Raw genomic sequence first — 13,544 nt, 5'->3', positions numbered from 1 at the left:
TTCTCTGTGCAGACTACTGATTACTCAGAGAGGGTGAGCAAGCCTGGTGATTTTGCAACACTTAGGCAAAAACACAGAGATGGGATGTACATGACTTTGGAGCAATTTGAGGTTGGTCTTGGAAACTTTTAATTCATTGTCTCCTACAAGACTGAGCATTCGGTTAAAATCGAATCGACCGAACCGAATAAATCAAAAATCGAATAAATTGATATTTTTTTTAACCAATCGAACCGATTGAATTCTCTATAAAAATCGAACCGACCAAACCGATAAAAGATCGGTTAATTCGGAATTAACCGAATTTTAAAACTTTATTTGATTTTAATTAAAAAAAAGAAGAGATTTTATTTTATTTATTATATTTTTAAATAAAAATAAATTAATAAATATTTTTATTTGGTTTAATCGATTTAATCGAATTATAAAATTTAAAATCGAAACCGAACCGAATTCATCAAAAACCGAACCGAATTTTTAAAAAAAAATTGAAAACCGAATTAACCGAACCGAATTCTTAAATTCGGTCAGTTCGGTTTGGTTAATTTGGTTTTATCGAATTTTTACTCACCCCTAGTCTCCTAGCAATCCATCCAAGATTTTATGAGTCTACTTGAGTTCAATTCAACTGAATAATATTTCCATTTTTTGTTGATTAATCCACTGCAGACTGATGTCTATGTAGTATTCAACAAGGCAATCACTTCAAACTCGCCAGATTCTATACCGTATAGAGAGGTAACAAAACCTATATTATCTTTCTTCATACATGTCCGACAACAACAACAATCACCACCAAAAAGGGTGGGTCAGATTGTCTCGTGAAATAATTAATACCGGTATTGGTTTTCCAGGCAATGTGCTTGCAAGAGCATGCAAAGCAGGTGTTCCAATCTCTCAGAAACAATCGCACATATGCTGAACTGGAACTTTCAACCTGGCACCAAAAATACTTCCCAAGCAAGAGGAGGGCCACGAGAAACGAACGCAACATTATTTCAAACCCAGGTTCTGATCCACAATCACGATCCAGCTCTGTTGCTGTCATCAAACCAACTGATTCTGCTGCATCCAATACCGCATCAGATAGCAGAAAACAAATTATGAATTGTAATCAAGGGGTTTCAATCTGTCCTCAATCAAGACCTACTCCGAGATCTAGCAACAAAAAAGGTACATTATAGTTTTACACTTTCACAGAAAATGGAGAAATATAACTAGTAAATCTAAGCATTTACTGCTTTAACTAATCCATACCTTCCACCAAATATTCTAAACAGAGTCCTCATATTGTTCTAAGACAAACACGGAGCAAAAGAGAAGCACATTTAAACGTCCAGGACATGCTTCAGGTGAATCAACAGTTTCAATAGCCTTTGAGCAGCCAAAACAGCTTGCTTATGTAAGTCTCCACATCCACCAACAAATTTATTATTTTTTTTCCTCATTCTTCATGAAGTATCTGTCTCATGGCACAAAAATTTGCAGACCAAAGTTGTACCAAGTTACCGAGAGAGCTTGCTCCACTACTTGAGCAACACAAGCCCAGAAGGAAAGATGATGGCTGCAAAACTGAAATTGTTGAGTTATATTAAGCATGTCAACACACAGTCATTGGCTTCAAGCTCCACCAACTGCAATTTCAATGGTGGATTCGCTGGGAATTCCAGTGCACCAAGGTTCAGCAAGAATGCAACAGAATTTCCAAGTTTAGCTGGCATGGATTCGTCTTCTTCCTGCCATGGTGGTGCTGCTGCTGATGGTGAAGTACTGAAAAACCTTTCCTGTGAATTACAGACTGATGAGCTTCTCAGGGTGTTTTCTGAGATAGGTAAACCACAGTTCCTGGAAAGAGATAAAAATACTGAACCAAATAGCAAGGAAAAAGAAGGCTTTACCTTACCTTCAAAGGTAGGAGAGTTACAAAGTAAACCTGCTGCCGCAAGTGACCCTAGTAGCAGTAGAAGAGTAAGCTTGTTGGCCGGCATAGCTCAGCAGCAGTTCTCAGAGCAGGAGCAGCACAAATGCTCTAATCCCCATTATGGCTTGTCTTTCTGGAAGTCAAAGCTTAATGAGTCAAATCATGAAGCCTGTCCAAGATCATTGAGTAAATCTGGATCAACTTCAGGAGCTATGGGATTTAGTCAGTATGCAAACTCTGGCAGCAATCCATTCAAGCCAAACAATCCGAGCTTGTTTAGCAGAAGAAAGAACAACTGATCAATTGATCATATCGATGATACAAAAGCAGAAAGTGGGCAACGAGTGATAACATTTGAACTTGTGAATAAAAGAACAGTTAAAAGATCTGCTTTACCTAAAGTTGATATGTCATTCGCTAAAATACATCTATGAGGATTTTGCAGTTGTGAATGACTATAATCTAGAATATCATGCACAAACACCTTATCACGAATATTGTCATGTATGCATAGAAATTAAAGACATCATGCAAGCCTGCAACTAATTACAACCCTCTTTACCAAATATTTGAGGTAATGTTGTTAATGGGCATACCTGGCAAATACAGCTATGTGGCCGATCCAGCATCCGAAATCTGCTCAGTGCGAGCAGCAGCCGGTACCTCGCTTCGGTGGGTACGCCACCATCAGAAACCAAATCAAAGCCAGAAAATTGCCAGGAAGGTACTCGAGGAATACATGAAAAATAGTTTTACATGTGTTGACGGGGTGGCTCACATCTAAATGAAGGTCAATGTGAGGGGCATCATGAAAGAAAAATCTATTAAAATTTTTTGTAATAGAATTCTATTACAATTTTTTATAATAAAATTTAGTTAAATTTTTCAAAACATAATTTTATTATGGTTTTACTGGATCTAGGGTTTAGACACTATTTATAGGGATCATTGTAAACCTATTATATCATAAGAATCATTGAATATGATTCTCTTGTGTAAAAAAAATTCTAATAAAGCTTCGGCCATTTTATAGAGTAGGCACATCGCTGAACCACAGTAACTCTTCTTCTTCTTCCTCCTCTTCTTCTTCTTCCTCGTGTTTGCTCTTTCTTATGTGTCTTTGTCTCGTTATTCCGCGCGATCTCTTTCTCTCTTCCTTTTCTTCCGTATTAAAGGTTGAGAGATGTTGCGACCCCCCCTCTAAGCGCAACAATTGGTATCAGAGCTACAGATTTTGACGGATTTCTTCAACATGTTGGAGACGTCTTTTGCGAAGTTTGATATGGTGAAGTTTAACGAAAGTGGGAATTTTGGATTATGGCAGAGAAGGATCAAACACTTATTAGTGCATCAAGGCATGATGAAGATGCTAGGAGAAAGGAAACCAGAAAGCATGGAAAGATCGGATGAGACAAACTTTAGGCGATGGCAGTGGCAACAATCAGGTTTTATCTTACGGATGATGTGATGTACCATGTCATGGATAAAGAGTCACCAGTGATAGTTTAGCAAAAGATGGAAAGTCGATACATGTCAAAGTAATTGACAAATAAGTTGTATCTTAAATAGAAATTATTCAAGCTAAAGATGATAGAGGGAATCAATCTGAGCCAGTACATCAACATATTCAACCAAATTGTGAGCGATTTGAAGCGAATTGATGTGAAGATTGAAGATGAAGACAAGGCATTGATGTTGCTAAATTCTCTACCTTCATCTCCTGCGTACGAGAATTTGGTTACTACTTTAATATGAAGTAAAGAAACTATTAAATTGGAGGAGATCACAGGTGCATTGTTAGGTTTTCATCAAAGAAAGAAAACAAGCGATGAAGTTTCTCAGGGAGAAGGACTTGTGGTGAATAGAAACCAAGAGCGCGATAGGAGCAAAACTCGGTATAGATCGGGCAACAACAACAAGGCCAGTTTTAAGTTGAGAAGAAAGAAGGTGATCACATGCTACAAGTGTGAAGGCAAAGGTCATATGAAGGGAGATTGTCCATAAATAAAAAAACTGTAGGATCGATGGCATGTGAAAGGGGGTGAATCACGTGTATTTAAAAACTTTTCTTTTGTTTTGAAATCGAGTACGCAGTGGAATTAAAAATAAACTAAGATGAGAAAAGAAAAAAAGGCATGATCGGTTTACTTGATTCGGAGCTTTCGGCGACTCCTACTCCAAGATCCAGATCCCTCGGATATATCAATTTGTAATCCACTAAATTCTCTACCAATAAACTCCCGGTAGAGTAATCGAATACAAGAGTAGAGGAATAGAAAAGTGTAACAACCCTACTCTCTTCTTTTGCAAATATAAGAGATATGCAATAAATGAAATCATTACCAACACTTAGAAGAATGGAATTGGATTGAGCTCGTGTGTTAATGTTGGTCTACCGACAGCGGTTGGACGTCGTAGATTTATAGCACGACAGTAGCACAGTGAAGTTGGAGTAGCATAACAATCGTATGAGCTTGTATATAAGTTGTCTACAAGTGGCTGACCGAACTTTACTTTTAAAGAGTGTTGAGAGCGTCTCCAACCTCATCCAAGGTATCGTCAACCTTATTTGAGGTGCCTCTAACCTCAAATATGATCTCGTAAAGTTTAGCTTCTTATCGGCTCTGAAGTCCTAGGTCTTTATTTGCGCGAGGGCGCCTCTGAGCGATCTGAGGTGCCTCTAATGCTCTCTGAGGGGCCTCTAATAGTCTCCGAGGCACCTTCAATGCGCTCCAAGGCACCTTCCAACAACAAACCTCTATTCTCAAAGTTTCTCTGGGCACCTCCGCCCTATCCAGGGCGCCTTCATTCGAGCTCCGAAGCACCTCCCCGCAGCTTTGAGGCATCTCAAACACTGTTCATCCGAGTCTGATTTTTGCACTTTAACCTTGAAAAAAGACATTAATACACAAAACAAAATATAATCTGCAAAATAGAGTTAGCATAGTTAAATAAATTAATTATTAATTAAATCTTGTCTTCCCCAGATCACGATCTAGTCAAGATCTCAGTTTAGACGTCCAAAATGGCTTTAAGCTAGATCACGCCTATAGTCCCACCGAGACTCGTCCTCACTATATCATTCTCCTCCAATAACTCACCTTCACTTACCATTTGCAGTCACTTGACTTGCCAGATATCGAGTCACAACTTGACCTATCTGGACTTTATGCTAGTTATCAGGTCCTTAAACCTAATTAAGCTTCAGCCTGGTGTCAAGTCCTCTAGATCCATCAATTCCTGCACACTTGGTAAAAATATTAAATCACACAGAATCTAACCTTGCAAAAAGACGTTAATACATAAAACAAAATATAACTTGCAAAACAGAGTTAGCATAGTTAAATAAAATGATTATTAATTAAATCTTGTCTTCCCAAGATTATGATCTAGTCAATATCTCAATTTAGACATCCAAAATGGCTCTAAGCCGGACCACGCCTATAGTCCTACCGAGACTCGTTCTCACTATACCACTCTCCTCTAGTAACTTACCTTCACTTACCTTTTGCAGTCACTTGACTTGCCAGATATTGAGTCACAACTTGACATATCTAGGCTTTATGCAAGTTATCAGGTCCTTAAACCTAATTAGGCTTCAGCCTGGTATCAACTCCTCTAGATTCGTCAATTCCTGCACACTTGGTAAAAATATCAAATCACACAGAATCTATCTTTAACCATTTATCGCTCATCAAAACCAAAGTTCAATTATTAGTGTCAGCTGCACTAACAAAAACATATTGCAGAAAACAAAGACAGTTTGGTAAAGTCTGCAAAGTTAATTGAAAAAGAAAATTCAGAGAGCGATGATGCAAATATGTTATCAGTTATGTTAAGCTAACATATGCATGGATCTTAGATTGCATGTTCATATCGCATGACTTCAAATAAGGAGTGATTTGATACCTATTGGGTAGTGGATTTTGGTTCAATGTTAATGGAAAATGATTTGTCCTACAAAGTCATCGATATAGGGAACATCAGAAGCTAGAGACTAATGACTTTGATGATTTTAGCTCAGAGGACATAGAGCAATCCACTATAGCTGGTGACAGAATGAGACGTATCATAAAGTCACCCACCATATACAGATTCGAAGACTTGGTATTTATGCACTTATCCGCTATCCTATATCTTTTCAAGAGGTAGTACATAGCTCTGAGAATGACAAGTGGATGGGTGCTATGACAAAGAAGATGGAGTTGCTGCATGAGAACCAAACGTGGGATCTAGTTGAACTTCTTAAGGAAAACGAACTATAGAGTGCAAGTGGGTTGTTGCGAAGAAGATGAAAGTGTTGACAAATTGAAAAGGCTACTGGGTAAGGAATTTGACATGAAAGATTTGGGAGAGACCAAGAAGATTCTTGGGATGAAGATTCACCGGGATAGAACTATAGAGAGATTATGATTGTCTCAATGTAACTATGTAGAGAAGGTGTTATATAGGTTCAACATAAAGAATGCATAGTCAATAAGCACAACTCTGACGTACCATTTCAAGCTATCCAATACACAATGCCCAAAGGCGGATTAGGAGATCCATAGATATCAAAGGTTCCTTATGCTAGTGTAGTTGATTGTCTGATGTATGTCATGGTTTGCACGAGACCATATTTGACATAAGCAGTTAATATGGTGAGCAAGTTTCTCTCAAATCCTAGTTGACCACTTTGGAATGCAGTAAAGTGGATTTTTATATACTTGAGAAATACAACTGATTATGATATCATATTCAATATATAACCGGCAGATTGTTTAGTTGTTGGGTACATAGATGTAGACTATGCAGGAGATTTAGGTGACAAGAGATTTACTACAGGATATGGTAGAAGGATCTATTCGTTGGAAGTCTATGATACAATCTATTGTTGCATTGTCTACTACGTAGTCGGAGTATATGACAACAGTTGAAACAACAAAGAAAGCTTTATGACTTACAGGATTAGTCTGAAAACTGAACGTTCAACAAGGTAGAGTCAAGTTGTTATATGATAGTCAAAGTATTATCTATTTCGCGAAGAATCATGTGTATCATATAAGAACCAAGCACATTAACGTGAGGTTTCATAAGATTAGAGGGTTGATTGCTTCCGAGGAAATTCAACTTGAAAAGGTTCACACTATAAATAATGCTACAGACATGTTGATAAATTCAATGACCGCAGAAAAGTTCAAGCATTGCTTGAACTTGATTCATATCTTTAGATGCTAAAGGAAGGAATCGCAGACCTAGAGATTAAGTGAAATTTTGCTCAGATACTTGTGTTCTTCGAACGGGTAAATATTCGTCAAAATAGAAATTGTTGACAAGTGACTTATATCTAAATGAAGGTCAATGCAAGGGACGTCATGGAAAAAAATCTGTTAAAATTTTTTCGTAATAAAATTCTATTACAATTTTTTATAATAGAATTCAATTATGATTTTTTATAACATAATTCTGTTACGATTTTACCGAATTTAAAATTTAGACACTATTTATAAGGATCATTGTAAACTTATTGTATCATGAGAATCATTAGATGCGATTCTCTTATGTAAAGAGAAATATAATAAATCTTCAATCATTTTGAGGAGTAAGCACGCTGCCAAACTATGATAATTCTTCTTTTTTCTCTTCCTCATATTTGCTCTTTCTTGTGTGTCTTTGTCTTGTTGCACCGGACAATCTCTTTCTCTCTTCCTCTCCTTCCACACAGTGAAATTAAATTTTCTTAATTAGCTATAAATAGATACATTAACTTTATTTTCCTATTATATTAGCATTCATTTTACTTTTAATTTTATCTAAATAGATAAATAATACAAACCTTTTTTGTGCTTATTTTAAATCAACCTGATACTTCATGAGTTTTCAATATACGAGGACATGATCATGAGTTACACATTAATTTCATAGTTTGATTGTTTATGATGACAAAAGGTGAATACGCTCACCCCCAATGTCCCTGTCAACTTATCCCAAGACCAACACGGAGGAGGTAAATCACGGATGACTACTAGCCTTTGGAATTGTGACCAGCACATAAAGGAGATATTTACCTCGACTTTATCGAGAATCGAACCCCAGACCTCATGATGACAACACCTCATGCGCTAACTACTAGATCCATACGAGGGGACCATAGTTTGATTGTTTATGCAATTATACGAGGACTTTATCATGAGTTACATTTTACATTTGCGACAGTCAAGCTCCTATAGTCAAGCAAGCACAAGTCACAAGCCACAAAATTATACACATGAAATCTACAGGTAATTCAAGCTAGCACAAGTCACAAAAATATACAGAGAATTTAGTTTGAAGAAGAAACTGTGGTTTCTTTACGAACAAACACTCTTGCAGACCAAAGGCACAATGACAATCTACACAAAATAGGGCATAGAACATAGACAACACAATGATACATATCAGCGAGGAGCAATGGTGGGGATGGCACCACTGATAAGGTTGCTTCCTGAGACATCAGATGACAAATAAGAATTCCTAGTATCCAAGGACGATGATGGTGGTACCGACTGCCCGATGGACTCTGTAGCAATTGATTCTGGCATTGTCGGATCAGCTTCAGGTGTCAGTCGCCATATTGCCTCGAGCTCCATCATCACCTCAGCCATGGAAGGCCTTGCATCTGTCTCATCTAGGACGCATCTGAGTGCCAATGATGCAAACTTTTCAATGCAATCAGATGGGCACGAACCCATTCGAGGGTCGACCATTTTAAAAATCATGCCAGATTGATGTGCCACTGTCACCTGGTTAAGGAACACAGAGAAAACACTGTAAGAAAAAAAGCTGGTTTAACATTGCAACAAAGAAAATGGAACGTTGGTTTTCCAAATAGAAATTAACAAGTATTTGAAATAAAAGTGAATAAACGAGGATTGACATTTTTCACATACTTATACATATAATTTGATAGAAAAATAAATTAAGGGTGTAATTAGGAGGGAATTTAAACGTAATACCCTAATTCAATTTTACTCAAGTCCAGCATGCCACTAAAGTTACGTTCATAAATCTAAGTCATGCTGGTGTGAGAGAACGTGTTGAGGGTGTTGAAGCAAGGTATCATAATTTCATGTTAAGTGAGGTGGTCCATAATGTGTTTAGATTTAACTAATATCCTCCAAAGTGGCTACATATTATGGGACAGAACTCCTTTTGCTTCAACAGTGTCATTGTCTAAATGATTCCTAATGTTTTTGTATCATTTGATGATGTCATTGTCAAAATGATGCCCAGTGTTTTTGTATCATTTGATGATGTCATTGTCAAAATGATGCCCAGTGTGACAATTTATTCTAACAAATTTAGTATTTTGAGAAGGTTTTAAACTATAGATTTATGCTTTAACAGTCTCCTCAATCCTCATGGTAAGTTACTCAAAGCTTCAATCCAACAAAACAGTAAGTTAAAGCCGAAGACACAAGGCCATTGCTTAAAAAGGCCCATGATGATAGACCAAAAAGGTAATAGGTGAGAATAGCTTTGGATTCAAGACTGGGGCGGGTTTAACATAAAATTCTAACATGATGCTTTCTCCGGATGTAATCAGTAAATTTAGCATACCATCATGAATAATGATAAGAAACAAACAAAGACATTTGAGAGAAAAAAAAAAAATCATGCGAGATAGTAAGCTATTACCTCTCGGACTATGTTTTTGCCATGAGAAATTGGTTGCAACCCTGTCAATATCTCTAAGAACACTACTCCAAGACTGTATACATCGCTTTTATCGGTCAACTTATGGGTCAGAAAATATTCTGGGTCAAGATAACCCTACAAGGACATTTTGGGTCAAGAAAATTTCTACAAGAAAAACATATGATGTAATATCAGTTACCACGCAGCTAACAACGTCAACGTACACAATATCCAAGGTGAAAAACAATTACTGCATTATGCATTTATTCCAAATTCAATCAAATAGTTTTTGCTTTACATAGAGGCACTTCTAGCAGCACTATAGCTTGATGCACTGTCACTCTTTTTCCTGACCTTGAGTAGAAAAACCTTATTTGAGGATCTGCCGAAAGTAATTTTCAAATTTAAACTTTAATACTACAATTTTTTTGCTTCAGTTACTAATATCAGCTCCTAACTGTAGTAAGAAAGGAAGATCATGATAGTTCTTTTTTCTGTTAGCACGGGTTTATAATACTAAGGTCCCTTCTGATATCAACAAAACATATTGCATCAACTAGGTAGACAATTATGTAAACATGAATATATCAAAATCTATGCCAGTAATAAAACACCAAAAAAAATGTTTTTATCTGACAAATAATGCTCACAATCTCAGAATTGGATCCTCAAAAAGATTAATCTATCTTTTGCAATGTGTTATATGCATCTTTTACATGTAGCTAAGTAGAACAGCCTTAAAAAATGGTTATAATTTAGACATGACTTCTATGAATTTTATCTAAAAATGTGCTAATTTGCTAAATTGATTCATAAAAGTCATCATATACTTCTGGATTTGAAGTGTGTTCGACAACTTTCCTACAGGGATAGAAAGTAATATCAATGTTCCAAGAAAATATATACAAAAAACGAAAAGAAGTTGAAAAAATTACACTATACTCACCGGTGTGCCCTTCACCACAGTGGACACGTGACCAGGTGCAGTACCTTCAGTCTCTGGGATTGGTGCAAGCCGTGATAATCCAAAATCAGCAACTTTTGCAGTAAACCTGGAGTCCAACAGGATGTTGCTGGCTTTTATATCTCGATGGAAGATAGGAGGATCAGCTTCAGTATGCAGATACAGTATGCCCCTTGCGGCACCCAATGCAATGCGTAACCTCATAAGAAAGCTTAAAGGCTCTTTAGATTTAGCTGTTACATAATACCAGTAAACAATTACGTTTTAGAAAATCCTGTTGACATAAAACTATGTTAAATTACTAAATAAAAGGAAACTTGCATTGTGAAGTGCACATTATAAGTTAGAATATAGATTCTCCCTTAGTATGCAAAATTGCAAAGTGAAAGTTATCTGCTAGAACTTTCAAGAATGATGCCACAAGGTTCAGTAAATCTATAGGTATTGACAAATAACACAATAAACAAACACAAATAGTGAAGGAATTCCTAAATTTAACATAACATTATTTTGAACTACCACGATGTGACATTAGTTAACATTGTGCTTCATTATAACACCAAAAAAACCACAAATACATGGTAAATACTGTTGGTGCAATCGACCTAGGTTTGATTGGTACGATCATGGTTTTAATGTATGTGTCAAAGAGTTTAAGTTAGACTTTCATATGTATTTGATGTGTGTTTGAGTCATGCAAGACTTGGTAAAACACATGAGGAACTTGGTGCGCCCAAGTTTGGGAAGCTCATCCAAGGGCTCGGATCTTGAGTCGGTGAAGGATGGTGTGGAAGACATCCGAGGGACCGCCGGACGAGGAGCGGAGTGAAGCTGAAGGAAACGGACTTCAAGACAACGTGAAGGATGGCACGGAGAGGAGCCGTGGGCTCAGGTGCATCTGAGGGACGAAGGCCGAGGAAGAGGACTTCAAGGGCGACTCCGAAGAGGATGAGTATGAGTGTGTAGCGGGGACCAGTCGACTGATGGAAGTTGATGGAAGTTGCAGTCGACTGGTCCAGTCGACTATGTAGTCGACTGGAGCGAACAGAAGTATTATGTTCGCTCAGCCAGCATTGACCAGTCGACTGGTAAGTGACCGTTTGGCAAAAATCCTAATTCTACCAAGTAGCCTTCGGGTGTGTTGTTGCATTCTGTTCGCTGCATTGACCAATCGACTGGTACTTTTACCAGTCGACTGGTAAGTGACCGTTTGGCAAAAATCCTGATTCTGCCAAGTAGCCCTCGGGTGTGTCGTTGCATTCTGTTCGCTCAGCCAGCATTGACCAGTCGACTGCTAAGTGACCGTTTGGCAAAAACCCTGATTTTGCCAAGTATCCCTCGGGTGTCTCCAACGGTTGCACCAGTCAACTGATGCCGAGATGAGTTGATATGATGATCAACTCTCTCCTCTTATTTATAGGTAGCTTTGGGGCATGAAGGAGGTGACTGATACTTGTTGAACAACTCCTTAGTCATTGCTCAAAGCTTCCAAAGCCTATTCTCTTCCTCCCAAACCTAAACTTCATCTTGTAAAGAGGAAGAAATCTTTTGTGAGAGGTTTGCTCCACCGAAAAGGAGAAAGCTCTAGCTGGAGATTGCCGGGGACTGATCCACCGAAGGATCAAGGGTTCGTCCACCTCAAGGACATGCCGTGGAGAAGGAGCAAGCAATCTCCGAACTACGTAAAGGAATCATGTTAGCGTTTGTGTTCTTACTTATTGCTTTCATTGTTTTAGTTTCATTTCGTCTTGCGCAAACTAACCGTGTAGAGAAAAAAGTGAATTGGGCCAACCCCCCTTCTAGACAGCCACTAATCCCCTACAAGTGATATCAGAGCGAGGACGCCTTCAACGGACTAATCGCTGAGAAGAGCACTTCATCAAAATGGCCGGTTCAAGCATCTATCCACCCAAATTCGAAGGAAACTTCTCTTGGTGGAAGAAGAGAATGGAGGTATTCTTCGAAACCGATTCTGATATTATGCTAATCATAGAAAATGATTTTGAGATGCCTAGGGATCAAAATAATGAGTCAATCGAGAAAGTAAGATGGAGCAAGAAGCAAAGGGAAGAGCATGTAGCAAACTCAAGAGCAATGCACCATCTCTTAAATGTTCTTCCTCAACAAGAAGTAACTTGGATTGGGAACTACACAAGTGCCAAGGATTTGTGGGAAAAGCTCATAGAGCTTCATGAAGGCACATCGGAGGCAAAGTTAGCAAGAGGAGACTTTCTTTGAACTCAACTCAACAACATCAAACTTGAAAAAGGAGAAAAGGTATCTTCACTTCATGCTAAAATTAAAGAAATTTTAAGCGGACTAACAAGTGTATGTGAGAAACTCTCCAACCGGGACATTATGATGAAAGCTATCAATGCTTTCCCAAGAACCTCGACATGGAGCTCAATTGTAGACACGTTCTACATTTCAAAGGATCTAGAGAAATCTTCTCTAGATGAATTCTTCTCAACAATGGAGCTCCATGAGACTCGGATTGAAGGATTATATGGAGAAGCCAATAGATCAAAAGGAGTAGCCCTTGTGGCAAACAAGGGAAAGGGGAAGAAGAAGAAATCTCCATCTCTACCATCATCCGACTCCGAAGAATCAAGCGCCTCGATGGATAGCGATCAAGAGGCATATATGGTAAGGAAGATGAGAAAAGCTTTTAAAACTTTTTCTACTAACAAGTCCCATGCTAGGAAAATTCAAGAAGCAAGAGTAGAACTAGGAAGGTCATTTGCTACAATTGCTAAGGAGGGCACATGAGAGATGAATGCCCCCTCTTAAAGAAGAAAAGAAGAAAAGAAGAAGGAAGAGAAGAAGAAGTCAAAAGAAAAAGGGAAGAAGGTCAAAAACCTAAAAGCAACATGAGATGACCCATCTTCATCGGAGGAAGAAGAACACCATGTGTCCCATTTTGCTCTAATGGGAATTGATGATGTAGCCTCCACCTCATCCGAAAATGAAGAAGGAAAGAACTCAAGTGAAGATGAAGAAGGG

The 13,544-nt window shown here is 38.0% G+C and overlaps 1 protein-coding gene across 3 annotated transcripts in view; it reads right to left on the bottom strand.

Annotated features, from left to right (window-relative positions):
• Positions 1-8,176: 8,176 nt before the first annotated feature.
• The window catches only part of LOC122047865 (probable LRR receptor-like serine/threonine-protein kinase At1g06840), a 38,565-nt gene continuing 33,197 nt past the window's right edge, over positions 8,177-13,544 (bottom strand). For all 3 annotated transcript variants that reach the window (XM_042609383.1, XM_042609390.1, XM_042609395.1), the window contains exons 19-21: positions 10,524-10,774; positions 9,578-9,712; positions 8,177-8,682 (exon numbers count right to left, since the gene is read on the bottom strand). In XM_042609383.1, the coding sequence (XP_042465317.1) occupies positions 8,338-8,682; positions 9,578-9,712; positions 10,524-10,774 (731 nt within the window). In that variant the 3' untranslated portion in view covers positions 8,177-8,337. The remainder of the gene's footprint in view (positions 8,683-9,577; positions 9,713-10,523; positions 10,775-13,544) is intronic.

This window comes from Zingiber officinale, chromosome 1B (genome assembly GCF_018446385.1).
Source record: "Zingiber officinale cultivar Zhangliang chromosome 1B, Zo_v1.1, whole genome shotgun sequence".
In the NCBI taxonomy this organism is placed as follows: domain Eukaryota; kingdom Viridiplantae; phylum Streptophyta; class Magnoliopsida; order Zingiberales; family Zingiberaceae; genus Zingiber; species Zingiber officinale.
Note: the sequence above shows the minus strand (reverse complement) of the source record. Positions and strands in the feature narration are given on the sequence as shown.